The 17,025-nt window shown below is 51.7% G+C and overlaps 1 protein-coding gene and 1 non-coding gene across 18 annotated transcripts in view; one reads left to right on the top strand and one right to left on the bottom strand.

The window, feature by feature from the left end:
* Window positions 1–17,025, top strand: part of TACC2 (transforming acidic coiled-coil containing protein 2) — a 228,785-nt gene that overhangs the window by 122,631 nt on the left and 89,129 nt on the right. For all 17 annotated transcript variants that reach the window (XM_081534294.1, XM_081534239.1, XM_081534324.1 and 14 more), the window contains one exon: window positions 6,329–6,463. In XM_081534294.1, the coding sequence (XP_081390420.1) occupies window positions 6,329–6,463 (135 nt within the window). The remainder of the gene's footprint in view (window positions 1–6,328; window positions 6,464–17,025) is intronic.
* LOC145539969 (U6 spliceosomal RNA) lies at window positions 4,901–5,007 on the bottom strand. Its single transcript, XR_014078106.1, has one exon. It is a non-coding gene; the product is annotated as a U6 spliceosomal RNA (small nuclear RNA).

Here is a 17,025-nt window from a genome sequence, read left to right as displayed (position 1 = left end):
GCTGAGTGCAAGCCCCGAAGCAACATTCTCTGTGTTCTCTGGTCCTGTGCGGGCAGAGACTGCGTCCCACATGCCTAACGGGACCCGCTATTGTTAGTGATGACCTTGGTGAGGTCCTGCAGTTGGATGGCCAACTCTTACCCATTAGTAGTGGTTACCTAGGGATCTGTGTTGAGAAGGATTCAGAGGTCTCGTCCAGCTGGGCCTCTCAGGAAAGATGCCTTGATCAATAGGCCATTTCTGTCTGCTAACAGTATGGTGAGTTTATTTGCCTTTTTTTGGGTCAACTCTTCTCTTTAAAAAAAAAAGAGGGGGGCTTAAATTAAATCAGCATTTCCTTCATCTTCCAAAAATACAAAAACTTGACAATTCAGTTTCTTTGTTCTTCCACAGGAAATGTTGATTAACTCCTTAAATAGGAAAAGGGATTAGTGGACTTCTACAACCGGAAGCCTTCACAGTCCTATTCCTGGCCTGTTTTATAAGGACAGAGGTCAAGGGCAAGTGAATGTAAGCGCCTTGCAGAAGCCAGCTGAGAATGCGATGTGAACCCCATCTCAGGGCTGTGCCCTCCTCAGCGCTGGGCTTGGCAGCTGTCCCGGAATGCCTACTGAGGCTGGGAGTGGTACTGGACATCGGAAAGGACCTGACTCCCTGGGGATAAAGTCTCTAAGACGAGTCACTGCTGCTCAAGGGAGACTTGAGTGGACAGGAGCTGGCAAGGGAATGCCAACCTGGTTAACTGCTCCTCATCTCTACTCCAGCAGCATGGCCCTTTGGCAGCTCAGGAGGCTTTTCGGGGGGTGAGGGGGCACCTATGGAAGCTTCCGCTTGGAGGCCAGAACCAGGGCTGGCTTCAAGGGCATGTGACATGGGCAGTTGCTGGGGGCCCCGTGCTTGGTTCAACACTCTGCCATCACCCTCCTGAAAGTCTTACCCTTTTGGAATGCGGGGCCCTGCGTTTTCACTTCACTTTCATTTGCATTCCTGCGGCTTATGTTGCTGGTCCCACCTCAAGCTGGTTGCACTCTGGGATTCCAAGAAGAGAGGACAGTTGTCCTGCTGTCGGTGGCCTGCATGTTTGGGAGGCCAGGGGCAGGAGGGAAAGAGCTGCTCAGTGTTTCATCCTTGGTCCCGGCCTGGCCCTGTGCTGGGGGCTGGAGAGACCACCGTGGCCGAAACTCTGGTCAGAGAAGAGGATGAGTTAGTAGAAAACAGCAGAAGATGCAGAAGCCAGGCCCAGCCCAGCCCAGCAATGCAGGGCGGGCATCATTACCCCTGCCAGGGGTTGGGGGCACTTCCTTGCTTATGGGATCAGCTAGGAGGGGAAGCTAGGAGGGGAAGCTAGGAGGGCTTCCCAGGTGGCGCTAGTGGTAAAGAACCTGCCTGCCAATACAGGAGACGCAGGAGATGCGAGTTCGATCCCTGGGTTGGGAAGATCCCCTGGAGAAGGGCATGGCAACCCACTCCAGTATTCTTGCCTGGAGAATCCTATGGACTGAGGAGCCTGGCGGGCTCCAGTCCATAGGGTCGCAGAGTCAGATACGACTAAAGCCACTTAGCACAGGAGGGGATCTGAGAGAGGGAGGCGGGGATTCAGGGGCAAAGAAAGACACAGAGGCAAGAAACTACCAGGAGCCCCCAGACTGGCTTGGTGGGGTCAGGACAGCGACAAGGTAAACCTGGGAGGGAACAGAGCCAGGCTGATAGAGCCCCTGCTTTTGAAGCCCAGGAGTTTCACCTGCATTCTGTTAGGTGTAAGATAGTGGAAAGTGGGCAAGGGCTTCCGCAAGGAAAGGACCTTATCAGAAACTCAAGATGGGGCATTCTGGTGTCTGGGGGAGTTGGATGCAGGGGACAAAAAGCAGGATGTGCCGGAGACCCGCTCAGAGAGGCTGCCGGCCTGGACCAGCAGGACAAAGAGGGCAGATTCTGGAAGGAAAAGGGAGGTGACTCAGCACAAAGGGTGATGATGGGGGGAGAGTCCAGGACAGTTTCAACTTCGGGTCCAGGGCTTGGTTATCTGGTGGGGCCACTTGCCAAGCTGGGGAGAAATTAGGGGGGAGAGGAGGAGGGTTAGGAGGGAAGAGGAGGAGTTTTATGGGGTCTGGAGGCATCAGTAGGTGCCCACATGCCAGAGCTTCAATCGTGAGTCACTGAGCCCTTCCCTGTTGGGATCTGACCTCCCCGCCTCTGGGGTTGGACCAAGGGCAGGCTGCAGACCGGGAGGGAGGGGTGTGGTCATTCTTAAGAGAGCTGTTGAGTCATTTGTTTGGTGCCTTTAGCTGATGGGAACAGGCAAATGCAGGACGGGTGTGGCCCTGGTGATCCAGGTGCCAATGAAGTGAAGGGTGGAGGGGGCAGGCACCCTGGTCTCCAGGCCAGAGAGCTGAGGGGACCCCAGGCATTCTCAGGGGCGGGGCAGTCAGCCTCGGGGCATCCTCATCACAATGAGATGGCCTTTGTGCTTCCTCTGTGGGTCTGGCCTTGTTCTGAGCCGGCAGAGCCTGCCCTCTGCCAGTGTTTTCAAAGACGGAAACCCTTCCTTGCACTTTGATGGGAGTCGTAAAGTGCAGAACCACAAACTGTGTCACCTGTCCTTGGTTTGCGTTAAATAAGACACTTCATGGCAAATAGAAGGAGAAAAAGTGGAAGCAGTGACAGGCTTTATATTGTTGGTTTCCAAAATCACTCTAGATGATGACTGCAGCCATGAAATTAAAAGACACTTGTTCCTTGGAAGAAAAGCTATAACCAACCTGACAGCATATTAAAAAGCAGAGACATTACTTTGCCAACCAAGGTCCGTCTAGTCAAAGCTATGATTTTTCCAGTAGTCATGTATGGATGTGAGAGTTGGACCATAAAGAAGGCTTGAGTGCTGAAAAGCTGATGCTTTTGAATTGTGGTGCTGGAGAAGACTCTTGTCCCTTGGACTTCAAGGAGATCAAACCAGTCAATCCTAAAGGAAATCAACCCTGAATATTCATTGGAAGGACTGATGCTGAAGCTCCAATACTTTGGCCACCTGTTATAAAGAGACAACTCATCGGAAAAGATCCTGATGCTGGGAAAGATTGAAGGCAAAAGGAGAATGGGGTGGCAATGGATAAGATGGTTGGATAGTATCACCAACTCAAGGGACATGAATCTGAGCAAATTCTCAGGAGATGGTGAAGGACAGGGAAGCCTGGCGTGTTGCAGTCCATGCGGTCACAAAGAGTCGGACACGACTTAAGCAACTGAACAACAGCAAAATAAGATCTTCAGGGGTTGTGCAGAGGAAGGGGCCCGGCCAGTGTAATTTCCTTAGAAAATAAATTTTAGATTAGGAGTTTGGGTTGGTGAGTAGCCTGTTCACTGCTCATGAATAGGAATAAGTGTCAGTTTCTAGATGGTGAAATGGCTTTCTTAAGGAGTTTAACAGCCCCCAGTAATTTGCATTATTCATTTGAGTCATTCCTTTATGAAATACCTTCCCAGGTGGCCCTAGTGGTAAAGAATATGCCTGCCAATGCAGGAAATGCAAGAGACGCAGGTTTGATCCCTGGGTTGAAAAGATCCCCTGGAAAAGGAAATGGCAGCCCACTCCAGTGTTCTTTCCTGGGAAATCCGATGGACAAAGGAGCCTGGTGGGCCACAGGTCATGGGGTCACAAAGTGTCTGAGCACGTACATTTACAAAATATTTCAGCCACTGCCCATGTTGTTACAAACAGCAGTTTGAAGGGCTGAGGCATTGTGCCGTCTGTAACCCCACTTTGCACGTTTGCTGGTCCTGTCCACAAACTCATTGTAATTTTTGTTCATGTGTGGATTGCCTTGCTCTGAGCTTACCCAGGGTCATTACTCTCTGATCTGTTTTGCTCCTTGTTTCCATGAGGCCCAGGGGTGAAGGTCTTGTGGGTTCCAGCTCTGCTCCTGCTCCCCAAACCTGGTGTGGTCATAGCCCTTCGGGACCCCCCTCCCGGCTCTTCCTCTGCCTGTCTGAGTGCCCACTGAGGGTGGCCCGGCTAGACTTTGGGCCGCTGGGATGACTCTTGACAGATACGGCCCCTGTCCTCACGGTATTCAGTCTCCTAGTGGTCTTTGAGACCCTGGTGATGTGTGTCTCTGAGGAGGAGTTAGGGGCTTCCAGGCGTGTGCTGGGGAGTCCGCTAGAAAGTGGGCAGGGAGGTGGCTGAGGATTCAGAGTCTGGGTTCATATCCTGGCTCTACTTCCCACTCTGTGACCTTGGGCAAGTGACCTCACCTCTCTGAGCCTTAGGGTTTTTTTAACTTATTTATTTTTAATTGAAGGATAATTGCTTTAAAATGTTGTGTTAGTCTCTGCCATACATCACCATGAATCAGCCATAGGTATACATATGTCCCCTCCCTCTTGAACCTCCCTCCCACCTCCCACTCCATCCCACCCCTCTAGGTGATCACAGAGCCCCGGTTTGAGCTCCTTGAACCTCCCTCCCACCTCCCACTCCATCCCACCCCTCTAGGTGATCACAGAGCCCCGGTTTGAGCTCCTTGAACCTCCCTCCCACCATCCACTCCATCCCACCCCTCTAGGTGATCACAGAGCCCCGGTTTGAGCTCCTTGCGTGTGTGCGTGCGTGCTTACTCACTTCAGTGGTGTCCGACTCTGTGCGGCCCGAGGCACTGTAGCCCCCCAGGCTGCTCTGTCCATGGGGATTCTCCAGGCAAGGATACTGGATTGGGTTGCCACGCCCTCCTCCAGGAGATCTTCCCAACCCAGGGATCGAACCCACATCTCTTACGTCTCCTGCTTTGGCAAATGGGTTCTTTACCACTAGTGCCACCTGGGAAGCCCTGAGTTCCCTGAGTCACACAGCAAATTCCCACTGGCTATGTATTTGTATATGTTTCCATGCTAGTCTCTTCATTCAGAAATATCTTAACACTTCACAAGTTTGCGTGTCATCCTTGCACAAGGGCCATGCTAATCTTCTCTGTATCTTTTCAATTTTAGTGTATGTGCTGCCAAAGCAAGTACTGAGCCTTAGCTTTGATCTCTGTTGAGTGAGGATGATGGCATATGACTCAGAGTTGGTGGTAGGGGTTCCTGAGGTTACATACATAAAGCTCCTAACACAGGACCAGGCACACAGGGTCAGGCACCTAGAACAGAGCCCCACTCACACCTGGGCACCCAGGATCCGCATGCAGGACTGGGCATCAGTCAGGGTGAGCTGCTGCTGTTTTTGTAGCTGTTGATGAGTGAAGACCAAGCCAGGACTCAGAATTGTTCGCCTGGGCAGGGTACGGGGCTGCACACCCGTCCTTCAGGCCAGGAAGCCACCTCGTAGGTGGACCTGGAGGAGGTGGAGATTAGCAGAACCATGACACGGAAGGCCGAGCCTCCTACCTTCCTGCAGTGGGGGAGCTTCCTGCAGGAACTCACGCCCACAGGGAAGAAATGAGTCCCCGCCACGAGGCTGTGAAACTTGTAACCCCAGCTTCGACCTCTGGCTGGGCTTCAGGCTCTGGGTGTTGAGTCCCTTCTTATTCCAGCCCCACCCCGGACAGCCGTGTAGACAGCTGAGAGGCTGGGAAGGCTGACCCTCCCTGGAAGTCTGTGGGTGGCATCGCTCGTCTTGCCTTTGCCAAGGGGGAAAACGAACACCGCTTTTGGGCTCCCGGCCTGGTGCCTTTTGATTCCAAGGGCATGTTTGCAGGTGGCCGTCCTTCCTGCCTTCCCACCTGCTGGAGGCCACCCTGCACTCCCGGCATTCCCCTGTATGTCCAGCAGGGGGCACTCACCCATTGAACCAGGGACAGGGCTCTGCTCTGAAAAGCCTTCACCAGGGAAAAGGCATCCCGCCAGGTCCCTGGTGCAGTTTCCCTGATTACCCATCAGCTACTCCACCTGGACTTTTCTCAGCCTCAGATTTGGTGGGGGCACATCCTGGGGAGTTTGCAAAATTGTATTTTAATTTTCAACTCGCAGAGATTCACTGCCTATTAAAAAGCGATTAGAAATTCATAGGATAAAACAAAACTCAAGACAGCTCAGAGTGTTCTCACACCCCAGCTGCTCGTCAAAGAAACCCCGGGTTGGGTTCTGCTGCAGGCTCCGTGGGGAGGGGGATTCACGGCCTGGCCTGGGGGCTGCTGCACTGAAGGGTGCACCCCCCTCCACTGTCTCTAAGCAGAGGCCTGGGGAACCCTGTGGGGTGCCCCGGCCAGCAGTGTGCTGGGTCTTTAAATACCCCACGCCATGTGTGTGGGTGGGTTGGGAGGGGTGAGGGGGGCTGATGAATGTGCCATTAATGAGCCGAGTTCCACTGGGAATAATTCTCCCTTTGTGTCCCCAGCACCATCCCAGCTGCTGCCCGTGTGGATCTCACTGCCCCGGCCTCAGAATACGTATCTTTGCCTTCCGCCCCAGCTGGTGATGGAGTCGAAGCTTCCGTTCCCTCCTGCCAACGTCTGGCCAAGGACTTAAACAGGTATTGTAGAGAACCCTCCCTCTTAGCTGCTGCTCCCAGAAAGGAGGGACCTGGCCGTCTCTACCCCATAAGGCCTGGAGGAGCTGCATTTAGAAGGATGCTAACAAGGTGTTGACAGTTTGGACCCGTGATGCCATGTATGATCATTTGGCCTGTGGTTGATCTGAAGTTTACCCATGCGAGCAAGCTCTCCATGTAACAGTGGGGATGCCCTGTGTGAGCATTCATGTATTAGTCGGCGTATTCCAGAGAAATAGAACTAATAGGATACATATTCACATATACAGGCATAACTTATTTTATTGTGCTTTGCAGATACTGAGTTTTTTTTACGGAGTGAAGGCTTGTGGCAACCCTGAGTTGAGAAGTCTGTTGGTGACATTTTTCCAACAGCGTTTTTTCACTTCGTGTTTCTGTGCCACATCAAGCTTTCTCACTACTATATATGTTATGATGATCTGTGACTAGTGATCTTTTTAATATTTACCTATTTTATTTATTTATTTGGCTGCACTGGCTCTGAGTTGTGGCAGATCTTTAGTTGTGGTATGCAGGCTTTTAGTGTAGCATGCGGCGTCTGGTTCCCCGATCAGGAGTGGAACCCAGGCCCCTTAACCACTGGACTACCAGAGAAGTCCCTGTGATCAGTGAGTTTTGATGTTACTATTGCAAAAAGATTATGACTCACCGAAGGCTCAGTAATTAGCATTTTTCACTGATTAGCATTTTTTAGCAGTATTTTTTTTTAATTAAGGTATGTACATTGGTTTTTTTTACACATAGTACAGCCCACTTACTAGTCTACATATAGTATAAAAATAACTTTTTTGCACTGGGAAACCAAAAAATTCTCGGACTCACCTCATTGTGATACTTGATTTATTATGGTGGCCTGAAACCAAACCTGTAATACCTCTGAGGTTTGCCTCTGTAGCCTGGAGTAGGAAATGGCAACCCACTCCATTATTCTTGCTTGGAGAATCCCATGGACAGAGAAGCCTGGCAGGCTACAGTCCATGGGGTCACAGAGTCAGACGCAACTGAGCGACTTAGCACGCGCTGCCTCTTTAGAGAGAAATTTATTTTAAGGAATTGGCTCATATGAATGTGGAGACTGGCAAATCCAAAATTTGCAAGGCAGGCCAGCAGGCTGGAGACCTGGGGAAGAACCGATGTTGTAACTGGAGTTTAAAGGCCACGTACTGGCAGACCTCCGTCTTCCTTGTTGGATCTCAGTCTTTCTGTCTTAAAGCCTTCAACTGACTGGGTGAGGTCCACCCACATTATGAAGGGTAATCTTCTTTACTCAAAGTCTACTGGTTTAAATGTTACTTTCATTGGAAAAGTCCCCAGTGCTCAGAAAGATTGAGGGCAGAAGGAGAAGAGGGCATCAGAGGATGAGATGGCTGGATGGCATTACTGATGCAATGGACATGAAGTTGGGCAAACTTCGGGAGATGGTGAGGGACAGGGAGGCCTGGTGTGCTACAGTCCATGGGGTCGCACAGAATCAAACAGGACTGGGTGACTGAATAATAATGACTCATCTAAAAAAATATCTACACAGTGACATCTACAGTGGTGTTTGACTAAATATCTGAGTATGGTGGCCCCTCACAGCACGTAGTCAGAAATCCTGTTTCTATGCAAAACAATTGATGCTGATTAGAAACTTTTCTGCTTAGCTACTGAGTCCTATAAAGAATGTTCTTGAACGGCCTTTTCTTGTGTAGAGCTAAACACAGCTGGGTGTGTTGTGAATGGGTAGCCTGTGACCTCAGAAAGTCTACTACTGGGGAGGCAGTAGGTGGGGATGGAGCTAGTCGAAGTCCCTCTTATCTGGATGGTGCATCTTGGAGTAGAAGCTCTTTCCCTCCCATCATCTCCTGAGATCTACCTGCTGCTCTGTTGGTCTGGAGACCCAGAGGGCTGGGTGGGATAATTCATCTGCAATCCCTCAGCTCCTTTGTGGCAGAGCAGGGTACCTCCTCCTACCCCTCCTGATTCCAGGGCACTGCCTTACCTACTACTGCTGGCCTGAGGCTGAGGGAGAAAGGTCTGGGAAGCCTGGCTTCTGGTGGTGAGATTGCAGGAGCATTCATTCGTCGGTATTTGGGGAGACCCTCTTGGTTTGCCTTCGGACATAGTAGGTGCTTGATAAAAACGTGTTTAAGAAAGAAGTAAGATTCTTAAATAGTCTGCCCTTTAGTTTCTTAAAAAGTAAACATACATCTACCATCCGATCTAGGAAAGCCACTTTCAGATATTTATCCATGAAAAATGAAAATATGTATCTACCTAAAAACTTGTATGTTTTCAGCAGCTTTATTCATAATCACCCCCAAACTGAAACAACCCAAATGTCTACCAGCTGGTGAATGAATAAACAAGTTCTGGTCTATTTATCCTATAGGCTACTGCTCAGCAAGAAAAGGAACAAACAACTAATTCATGCAACAAAATAGATGAATCTTAACTATAGGATGCTAAGTGGGAAAGGTCAGACCCAGAAGACTACATGTTATCTGAGTCCGTTTGTTTGATATTCTGGAAAAGGCAAAGCTGTAAGGAGTAGATACCATGTCTGTGGTTGCCAGGGCTGGGATCTGGGTTTGGGGATTGACTACAGAAGGCCACGGGCGATCTTTAGGGCATGATAGAAATGTTCCATGCCTTGATGGTTGTGGAGGTTACATGACTGTATATGTCAAAGTTCTTGGAACTCAACATCTGAAAAGGATGAATTTCAGTGTCTGTAAGTTATATCTCAATTTGAAAAAAGTTACGACAGCCCATAACTGCCACTCAGAGTAGCCTCTGCCTTTAGGTTACATCTTTTAAAAAACTAAATGTGAAACATTTAAAAAAGGAAGCATTAAAAAAGGAAAAAGAACCAAGCTTATCCAAGGGCTGGAGTAAGTTTTTGACGAAATCTCCCCCCCCCACACACAAAAACTGCACCCAAAACAACTATGTCATCCAGACTGTACCGGAAGTACCCATCTGCTCAGGGTCCCCTCCCTGAGGTCACCTGGGTTCCACATTTTAGACCTCGCACACAAGGTGCATCTGATTCACCTCACCCCTGGGGTTTATTCCTTGGAGCCAGTCTTCTTGAGTTGCTTCTGAATCTCATTCATTCATGCATATTAGGGTTCAGTAGTATGAACCTGGGCTTTTCTGGGCCATAGACAGGCCCTGCCCCTGTGGCTCTTACAGCTCGCTGGGGAAGACAGCTGAGCGAGCAGTCGTGAATGGGTCAGAAGAGGGGTGCAGTGCCGGGTGGCAGAGGAACCTCTTTCCATCTGGGTGACTGGCGAAGCCTTCCCCGGGGAAGGTGACTTCCAAGCTGAGAGCTGAAGGCTGAGCGGACTTAACTATGCATGGGCAAGGGAAGGCGCAGCGTCTGCAGAAACCTCGAAGATAGAGACAAGAGCAAAGCTGAAGGTTCTTGTGGAGGAGGCAGGGGTGGGGGTGGCCCAGGGCACAGGGGCAGGTGGTTGGCACACCGTGGCTCATGGGAAGGATTGGGGGCCTTTATCATTTTTCCTGGTGGAATTTTTTAAAAATATATTTCTTTTTAAAAAAATTTTATTTATTTAATATTTATTTATTTTTGACTGTGCTGGATCATTTTTGCTGTGTGCCGGCTTTCTCCAGTTACAGGGAGTGGGGGCTTGTCTGTAGTTGTGGTGCATGAGCTTAGTTGCCCCGTGGCGTGTGGGATCTTCTGGGACCACGGGCGGATTGAACCCATGTCCCCTGCATCGGCAGGCAGATCCTCAACCACTGGGCCACCAGGGAGGTCCTAATAGATTTCTTTTAAGAATAGTTTTAGCTTTACCAGAAAACTGAGATGATAGAATAGAGAGTTCCCACTTACACAAGCATAACTATCACTCACTCACCGTTTACCCTGTTATTAACACCTTAACAGTAGCAGGGTACATTTGATACAATTCATGAACCAGTACTGACACACGATTACTAACTCAAGTCCTTAGTTTATTCTGATTTCCATATTTTTTTCCTCTAATGTCCTTTTTCTGTCCCAGGACCCCATCCAAGACATGACATAGCATTTAGTCTCCATGCCTCCTTAGGTTCTTCTTGGCGGTGACAGTTTCTCAGACTTTCTTGTGCGTGGTGACCTTGACAGTGTTAAGGAGGACCGGTCAGGTGTTTTGTCCCATAGTTGAGATTTGTCTGACGTTTTTCTTCTGATCAGACTTATGGGGTGTGGGGAGGAAGATCACAGGTTAAATGCCGTTTTCATCACATCATGTCAAGGGTGCTTACTCTGAGCGTGGTTTATCTCTGTTTGTGTTGACCTTGATCGCTCGGCTGGGGTCATGTTTGCAAGATTTCTCCACCATCAAGTTTCTCTTTTTTCCCCTTTTCCATATTGTCCTCTTTGGAAGGAGTCACTGTGGGCACACCTCAAGACTGGGACGTTGTGCCCCTTCTTTTACGGGGGTTATCTATCCAAAATTTTTTGGAAGTTTATATGGGAGATTTGTCTCTTGTCCCTCATTTATTGATGTATTCAGTCATTTATTTATATCACTCTGGATTCAAGGGTATCTATTTTATGAGTTATACAGTACAATACTACTTTATTTGGTTACTCAGATTGTTGTTCCAACTTTGATCACTGAACTGTTGGCGCTTAGGGCTTTATTTTAAGAAGGTCCAGAAGCACCAAGGCAAGCACAGATTTGAGCAGATTTGTGTTTTTGAAGGATCTCTCCAGTTGCTTGGCAGGGCAGGAATGGTTTCAGGGTGGATCAGGGCCCCCAGGGTTTAGGGCTCCGTGTCCTGGCCCAGTGGATTGGGTGGGACCAGGGGCAGCTGCAGTCCCATAGCCCTAAGTACATCTCAGCTGTGCCTTCAGGGTTGCCAGCTCCACCCTCCACCCTTTCCATGGCTGCTTTTTATAACGGGACTGTGGCCTGGATCCAGGGATCCACATAAATCCTGTCTTTTTGCCTTTGCCGGCTCCTTGGAAGTTTTCAAAGCAAGTTTCAAAAATGCACCGATGAAAATTTCATTTCACTGAGATGGAGGTTGTTATTCAGGTCTAGGCTAGAGTTTGAGGTCCCCGCTGGTCTCATGATTCAGAGATATATCCTTCATCAGTACGATTTCTAGGTTTACCTGGTGGCTCAGTCAGTAGGGAATCTGCCTTCAATGCAGGACATCTGGATTCGATTCCTGGGTCAGGAAGATCCCCTGGAGGAGGAAATGGCAACCTACTCCAGTATTCTTGCCTGGAAAATTCCATGGACAGAGGAGCCTGGCGGGCTACAGCCCACGGGGTCACAGAGAGTGGGACATGACTGAGCAACTAAACCACCACCAGTGCCCGTTTCCAGCCAGGCCTCTCTCGCTGGAGCTGGCACACGCTCTTTTTGTGTTTTTGTGTTTTCTCCATGCTCAGGCGACTGCGGTGGCTTTGTCTTCCCCTGTTTGGGCTTGGAGGGGACCAGGAGGGTAGCGAGACCCGGTGTCTTAACAAAGAAAGCCCAGGGCACATCTTATTACAGAATCGACAGATGTTCTGTTCTTGCAAGCATGCCGGGTGACTTCCTGCAGCTTCCTCCTGCTTCTGATGGCTGCTGTGGAAATGATGACATAAACCCACATTTCCAGTGCAAATGGCTTTTCTCTGGGGTTTTCCCACCCCACCCCTCCCCCATGCCCACTGCTAGTCATTAGGCCGCAAGCCTTGGGGAGAACAGATGTGACTTTGACAGAGTCCAAGGGAGGGGAGGAGGAAAGAGAGCTTCAATTTCTCTGCTTCCCAGCCCTGCCCGAAGCAAAGAGCTCATCCTGGGAGGGACACTGTCCACCAAGGTGGCAGTGCTCTGACAGACCTTCCTTGCTCCTGCAGCATGGCCTGTCTGTGGCCTTTGTGCTCAGCAGACACTCTGACCTACTAAAGCCGTTTGGAAGGCGTTATGCAGCGATTAATTGAGCTTTGAGAGGCTGGAGCCAGGCACAGAGTCTGAAGATAGAGCATTTCCAGGAATGCAGGTCCAAAGCCCTCACTCTTGCCAAGGCAGCCACCGCTGACCGTGGGTTTTGGGACCTCGGGGGGCTTGTGGCAAAGAGCCTCCTGTGTTGATGCGTGGGCCAGGCAGAAGTTGACCGTGGGTTTTGGGACCTCGGGGGGCTTGTGGCAAAGAGCCTCCTGTGTTGATGCGTGGGCCAGGCAGACGTGAACTTGAGTCCACATCAGAGCCGACCTCCCACTCTGCCTGCCGGGGATGGCTGTCCTTAAGGAAACGGTAACTTGGAAACCTGGCCAGTGGCTGCCTGGACGGCCCGGAAGGAATGAGACGGGGGAAGGCAGCTGAGCTTCTTGCAAGGAGGAAGCTGGTTCCATGTTGATGCAGGAAGGCCAGGGAACAACAGCCCTGAGAAACGCCACCCTGAACGCAGTTGGGGGTTTGGGGAGAGGCAGGCGGTCTGGGCTCACCAGGGTGTCTGGTGAGATGTCCCCGGCCCCTGCCTGCCATCAGCAGCCCCCAAGAGCTCTTGGCTCTCTGTCAGTGCTTCTCCTGGATTTGAGAACTTTGCCCAGCAGGAGAGGGAGCGGAGGGCCCTGCTCTCTGGCCCCAACTAGGGTGGTCCCCTCCTCCCGCCAGGTCCGGGAAGTGAACCCCTTGAGAAATACTGCACATCCTTGCATGCAGAGCCAGTTCATTTGTCCACTCGGAGGTTCATTTTGTAGGTGGTGGTGGTGGTGGTGGTTTAGTTGCTGAGTCGTGACCAACTGTTTTGATTCCACGGATGGTAGCCCGCCAGGCTCCTCTGTCCATGGGATTGCCCAGCCAAGAATACTGGAGTGGGTTGCCATGTCCTCCTCCAGGGGATCTTCCCGGCCCAGAGATCGAACCCACGTCTCCTGCATTGGCAGGCAGATTCTTCAGCGCAGAGCCACCAGGGAAGCCGGTCAGGACCATTCTTGGGGTTGCTGATGACGAGCCACTGTACCAAGCAGACTGGGGTCTGATCTGGCCTCATGGTCCATTTCAGCCACCCTCCTGCCTGTCAGACCAGCTTCTTGCAGGGCATCCTGGGTGTGGCTATGTTGCCAAGCATCCCCATCCTGGCGGGACCAGCAGAGGCCGTCTGACCTGGGCCTCCCTGGCTTTCAGTCAGTCTCATGAACAGGCCCTGGTGTTTGTGAGCTGCTCACCTTCCCAGTGTTTGTGGTGGGTGTGATGGGGAGCTACACCTGGCTGGCTTCAGCCCCAGGAGCCCAGGGAGGGAGGGAGGCTGGTACCCGCCTCTCCAAACACAGTGCAGCAGGTGGGCTCCCCAGTTGGGGCAGAGCCTGCGTGGAGTGCACGGGCCCCATGCTCCAGCCCTCAAATTCTTCTTCCCGTTTCTGGGGGGAGAGGGAAAGCAGGCCACCAGGCAGCGCTCCCCTGACCCTGCTTATTGGGGCACAGCTGGGAGACCCCCCCACTCTGGGCTGAAGTCCCAGGACCCTCTCCAAAGCCTGGAAGGGAGTCCAACCTGACTTGGGCCTCAGTGAGGAGCAGGGGGTGGCCTTGGAAGTTTGAGGAGCCAGTGAGGGCCTGCCTGGCCCAGCTCCGGTTTGGTGGGAGGTGTCAGGGCAGTGAGAAACCTGCAAGCTCACTCCCCATTCCCAGTGGTGCCCCGGAGGCTTTGTTAGGCTGGCTGCCACTTTATAATTGTAGATTTTGCATTTCAGGGGGCTGCTTTTCTTCCAAACTAAAGGTATGCCTTTGAGCCCTCAGACCCAGCAGGAGGTACAAGGGGGTTGCCAGGAGCAGGAGGAGAAGTAGACCCCCAAATTGAAGGAGGAGCCGGGACAGAGACAGGACCCCAGGGAGGTAGGGTGGGAGAGGGGCTCCTTGTCAGAACATGCTCAGCTCAGGGCCCCCTATCTCCAGTTGTTGGGGCCTTTGTTGGTGAGTCTGTTTCTGTTATACTTGGACTCAGGAGATGAAGTCACAGGCCGGGTGCTCTCAGCGGCAGGACGTGCTGAGTGCTCTGAGTCTCAGTGATCCTGTAGTGTGTCTTCTGCTTTGTTTCTATCCATCTGTCCATCTGTCCATCCCCCTATCCAGTCCTCCGCTCATTTGTGTCCATCCACCCACTCAGCACGCATATCCTGGGTCGATTCTGTGCCATATCGCATGTGTGACACGGTGCAGGGGAAGGTGCATAAAGTCAGAGAGATGGGCTCCTGGCCCATCTGTGAGCTATGTGACCTTGGACAAGTTACCTGACCACTCTGAGCCTTTGTTGACCCATCTGTGAAATGAGGCTGGGTAGTACCCGCCTCTTGGAGGTAACTGTGAAGAGCAAATGAGGTCAGTGAAAAATGTCGCCTGGTGCTCCACAGTTGAAAAGTGAAAGTTGCTTCGTCATGGTCAACTCTTTGCGACCCCATGGCCTATACAGTCCATGGAATTCTCCACGCCAGAATACTAGAGTGGGCAGCCTTTCCCTTCTCCAGGATATCTTCCCAACCCAGGGATCAAACCCAGGTCTCCCACATTGGAGGCAGATTCTTTACCAGCTGAGCCACAAAGGAAGCCCAAGAATACTGGAGTGGGTAGCCTATCCCTTCTCCAGCGGATCTTCCCAACCCAGGAATCAAACCGGGGTCTCCTGCATTGCAGGTGGATTCTTCACCAACTGAGCTATCATTTGATCAACATCAACTTCCCTGATGCCCAGGGGTGCTGGGAGAACGGGGGCAGACAGAGAAGGCTGTTCTGTAGACAGACACTGTGATCCACGTGTCGGCTCTCCAGCAGAGTTGAGAACAGAGGACCCAACAGAGCAGGCTGGAAGGCACCTCAGGGAGGGGGAGCCACAGATGCAGGGCCTGGTGGGAGGCTGGGCAGTTTGCAGCAGCCGGCCAGTCGGGAGAAGCCTAGAGGGACCAGGAGGAGGATGTGGCAGTGATTTTCAGATCTGCAGCCAGGCTGGGAAGTTCCACGAAGTGAAAGGATTGTCTCCTCTTTTTGAGCAGGGGAGAGTCAGGACCGGATTTAGTCTGGGAAACTGTCTCTGGAGGCCAAGGGGAGGGTGGATGGCGAGGAGAGGCTGGAAGTCTCTGGGCCACTGGAGTTATTACCATGATGCAAAGGGAGGCGATGGTGGCCTAAACTAGGGCAGTGACCATGGGATTGGGGAGGACAGGAGTCGGTCTTTCGGGCTTGCATTCGTTCATTCTGCTGTGGGCTGGCCTGAAGCCGGGCTCTGGGGATACAGTGGTGCCCCCATAGACACAGGCACATTCTTGGGAAGGGGACCCCGCAGGAATCCCATTCCCAGCTGGGCTGTGATTCTGGGCAGAGGCTCCTGGACGAGTCTCCCGGTCTCCGAGGCCCTCTCCCAGCATTTCCTCCCCATCCTGCCTGGGCTGGGCTCAGGGTGGAAGGGGTGCAGAGCCCACATGGTTCCACCCAGCATGGAGCCCCTGGTGTTTTCTCCTGGCTCCTTGGGGATGACTTGCCCACCTTTGTGCCCCACCTCAGCAGCCCTGACCCCGACTCTGTCTAAAAACCATCTCACTGAACACCATCATCCGGCTTCGCGAAACCACAGGCTCTGAGGCCTTTCTCAGGTTTCCATATCACAGCTCCCCATTTTTGTTGTCACCATTTTACAGATGGGAAAGCTGAGGCTCAGTGAGGTCAGGGCCTTGCCTAAGGTCACAGGCTCCTAGAGCAAAACTGCAATGGGAGGAGTTTGGGTTGGGTCATCTCTGGACTCCCGCAAGAAGCCTGCCAGCTTCTGACTCCTGAATGAGGCACTCTGGGCTTGGTGTCCCAGAGATGCTGTTACGAGTCAGTGAAGCAGGGACTCTGAGTCCTCCGCTGGACACAGTGACTCTTGCTTTTTCGCAAAACAGCCGCAGCAGCAGGTAATGTGGATGGAGCACTTGCTGTGTGCCTGGTGCAGCTGTACTAAGAACTTTCCATATATCATCTCATTTAAATCTTACACTGTCCATGTTGGTGAGAAGGTACGATTATTATTATTTCCATTGCACAGATGAGAAAACAGGAGAGTTAAGTAACTTCTTTGGGTCGGTTTAAGGATTCAGATGAGTGAAAACATTCCCCATTCACCTTTTTGATTTAGGTGTCTGGGGAAGAGTTTAAGTCAGACCTCATTCCTGGGCACCCAGCCTGGCCGTCTCTCCTAGTATCACACACACAGAAATCAGGACTTGCCAGAGGAGGGTGATGAGGTTGGTGGCGGGGCTGGCACTTGCATGGGATACCAGTGAGAAGACGTAGTCTTCGGGGTCACTTCGCTGATCCTCCTTCAGCTCTGACCTCACTGGAAAGGACTTTGGTTTCTGCCTCTCTCCTCTATGTCTCTTAAATACAGATCTGCTCACCCCTCTGTCCACCCAGAGCTGTTGAAGGTCTCCGTGTGCTGGCACTGGGCATTCTGTGGGGCACATGGGAGGCATAGCCTCAACCCTCCGGGAGCAGGCCTGGCCCAGACCTCTGCTTTGTAAGGAGAAGCTGGATGCTGTGGGTGCCTGGGGATGGCGGCCA

The sequence above is a fragment of the Giraffa tippelskirchi genome, chromosome 2, assembly GCF_054371585.1.
Source record: "Giraffa tippelskirchi isolate mGirTip1 chromosome 2, T2T-mGirTip1v1.2.pri, whole genome shotgun sequence".
NCBI classification, from domain to species: domain Eukaryota; kingdom Metazoa; phylum Chordata; class Mammalia; order Artiodactyla; family Giraffidae; genus Giraffa; species Giraffa tippelskirchi.
This window is presented reverse-complemented; position numbering and strand designations above follow the sequence as displayed.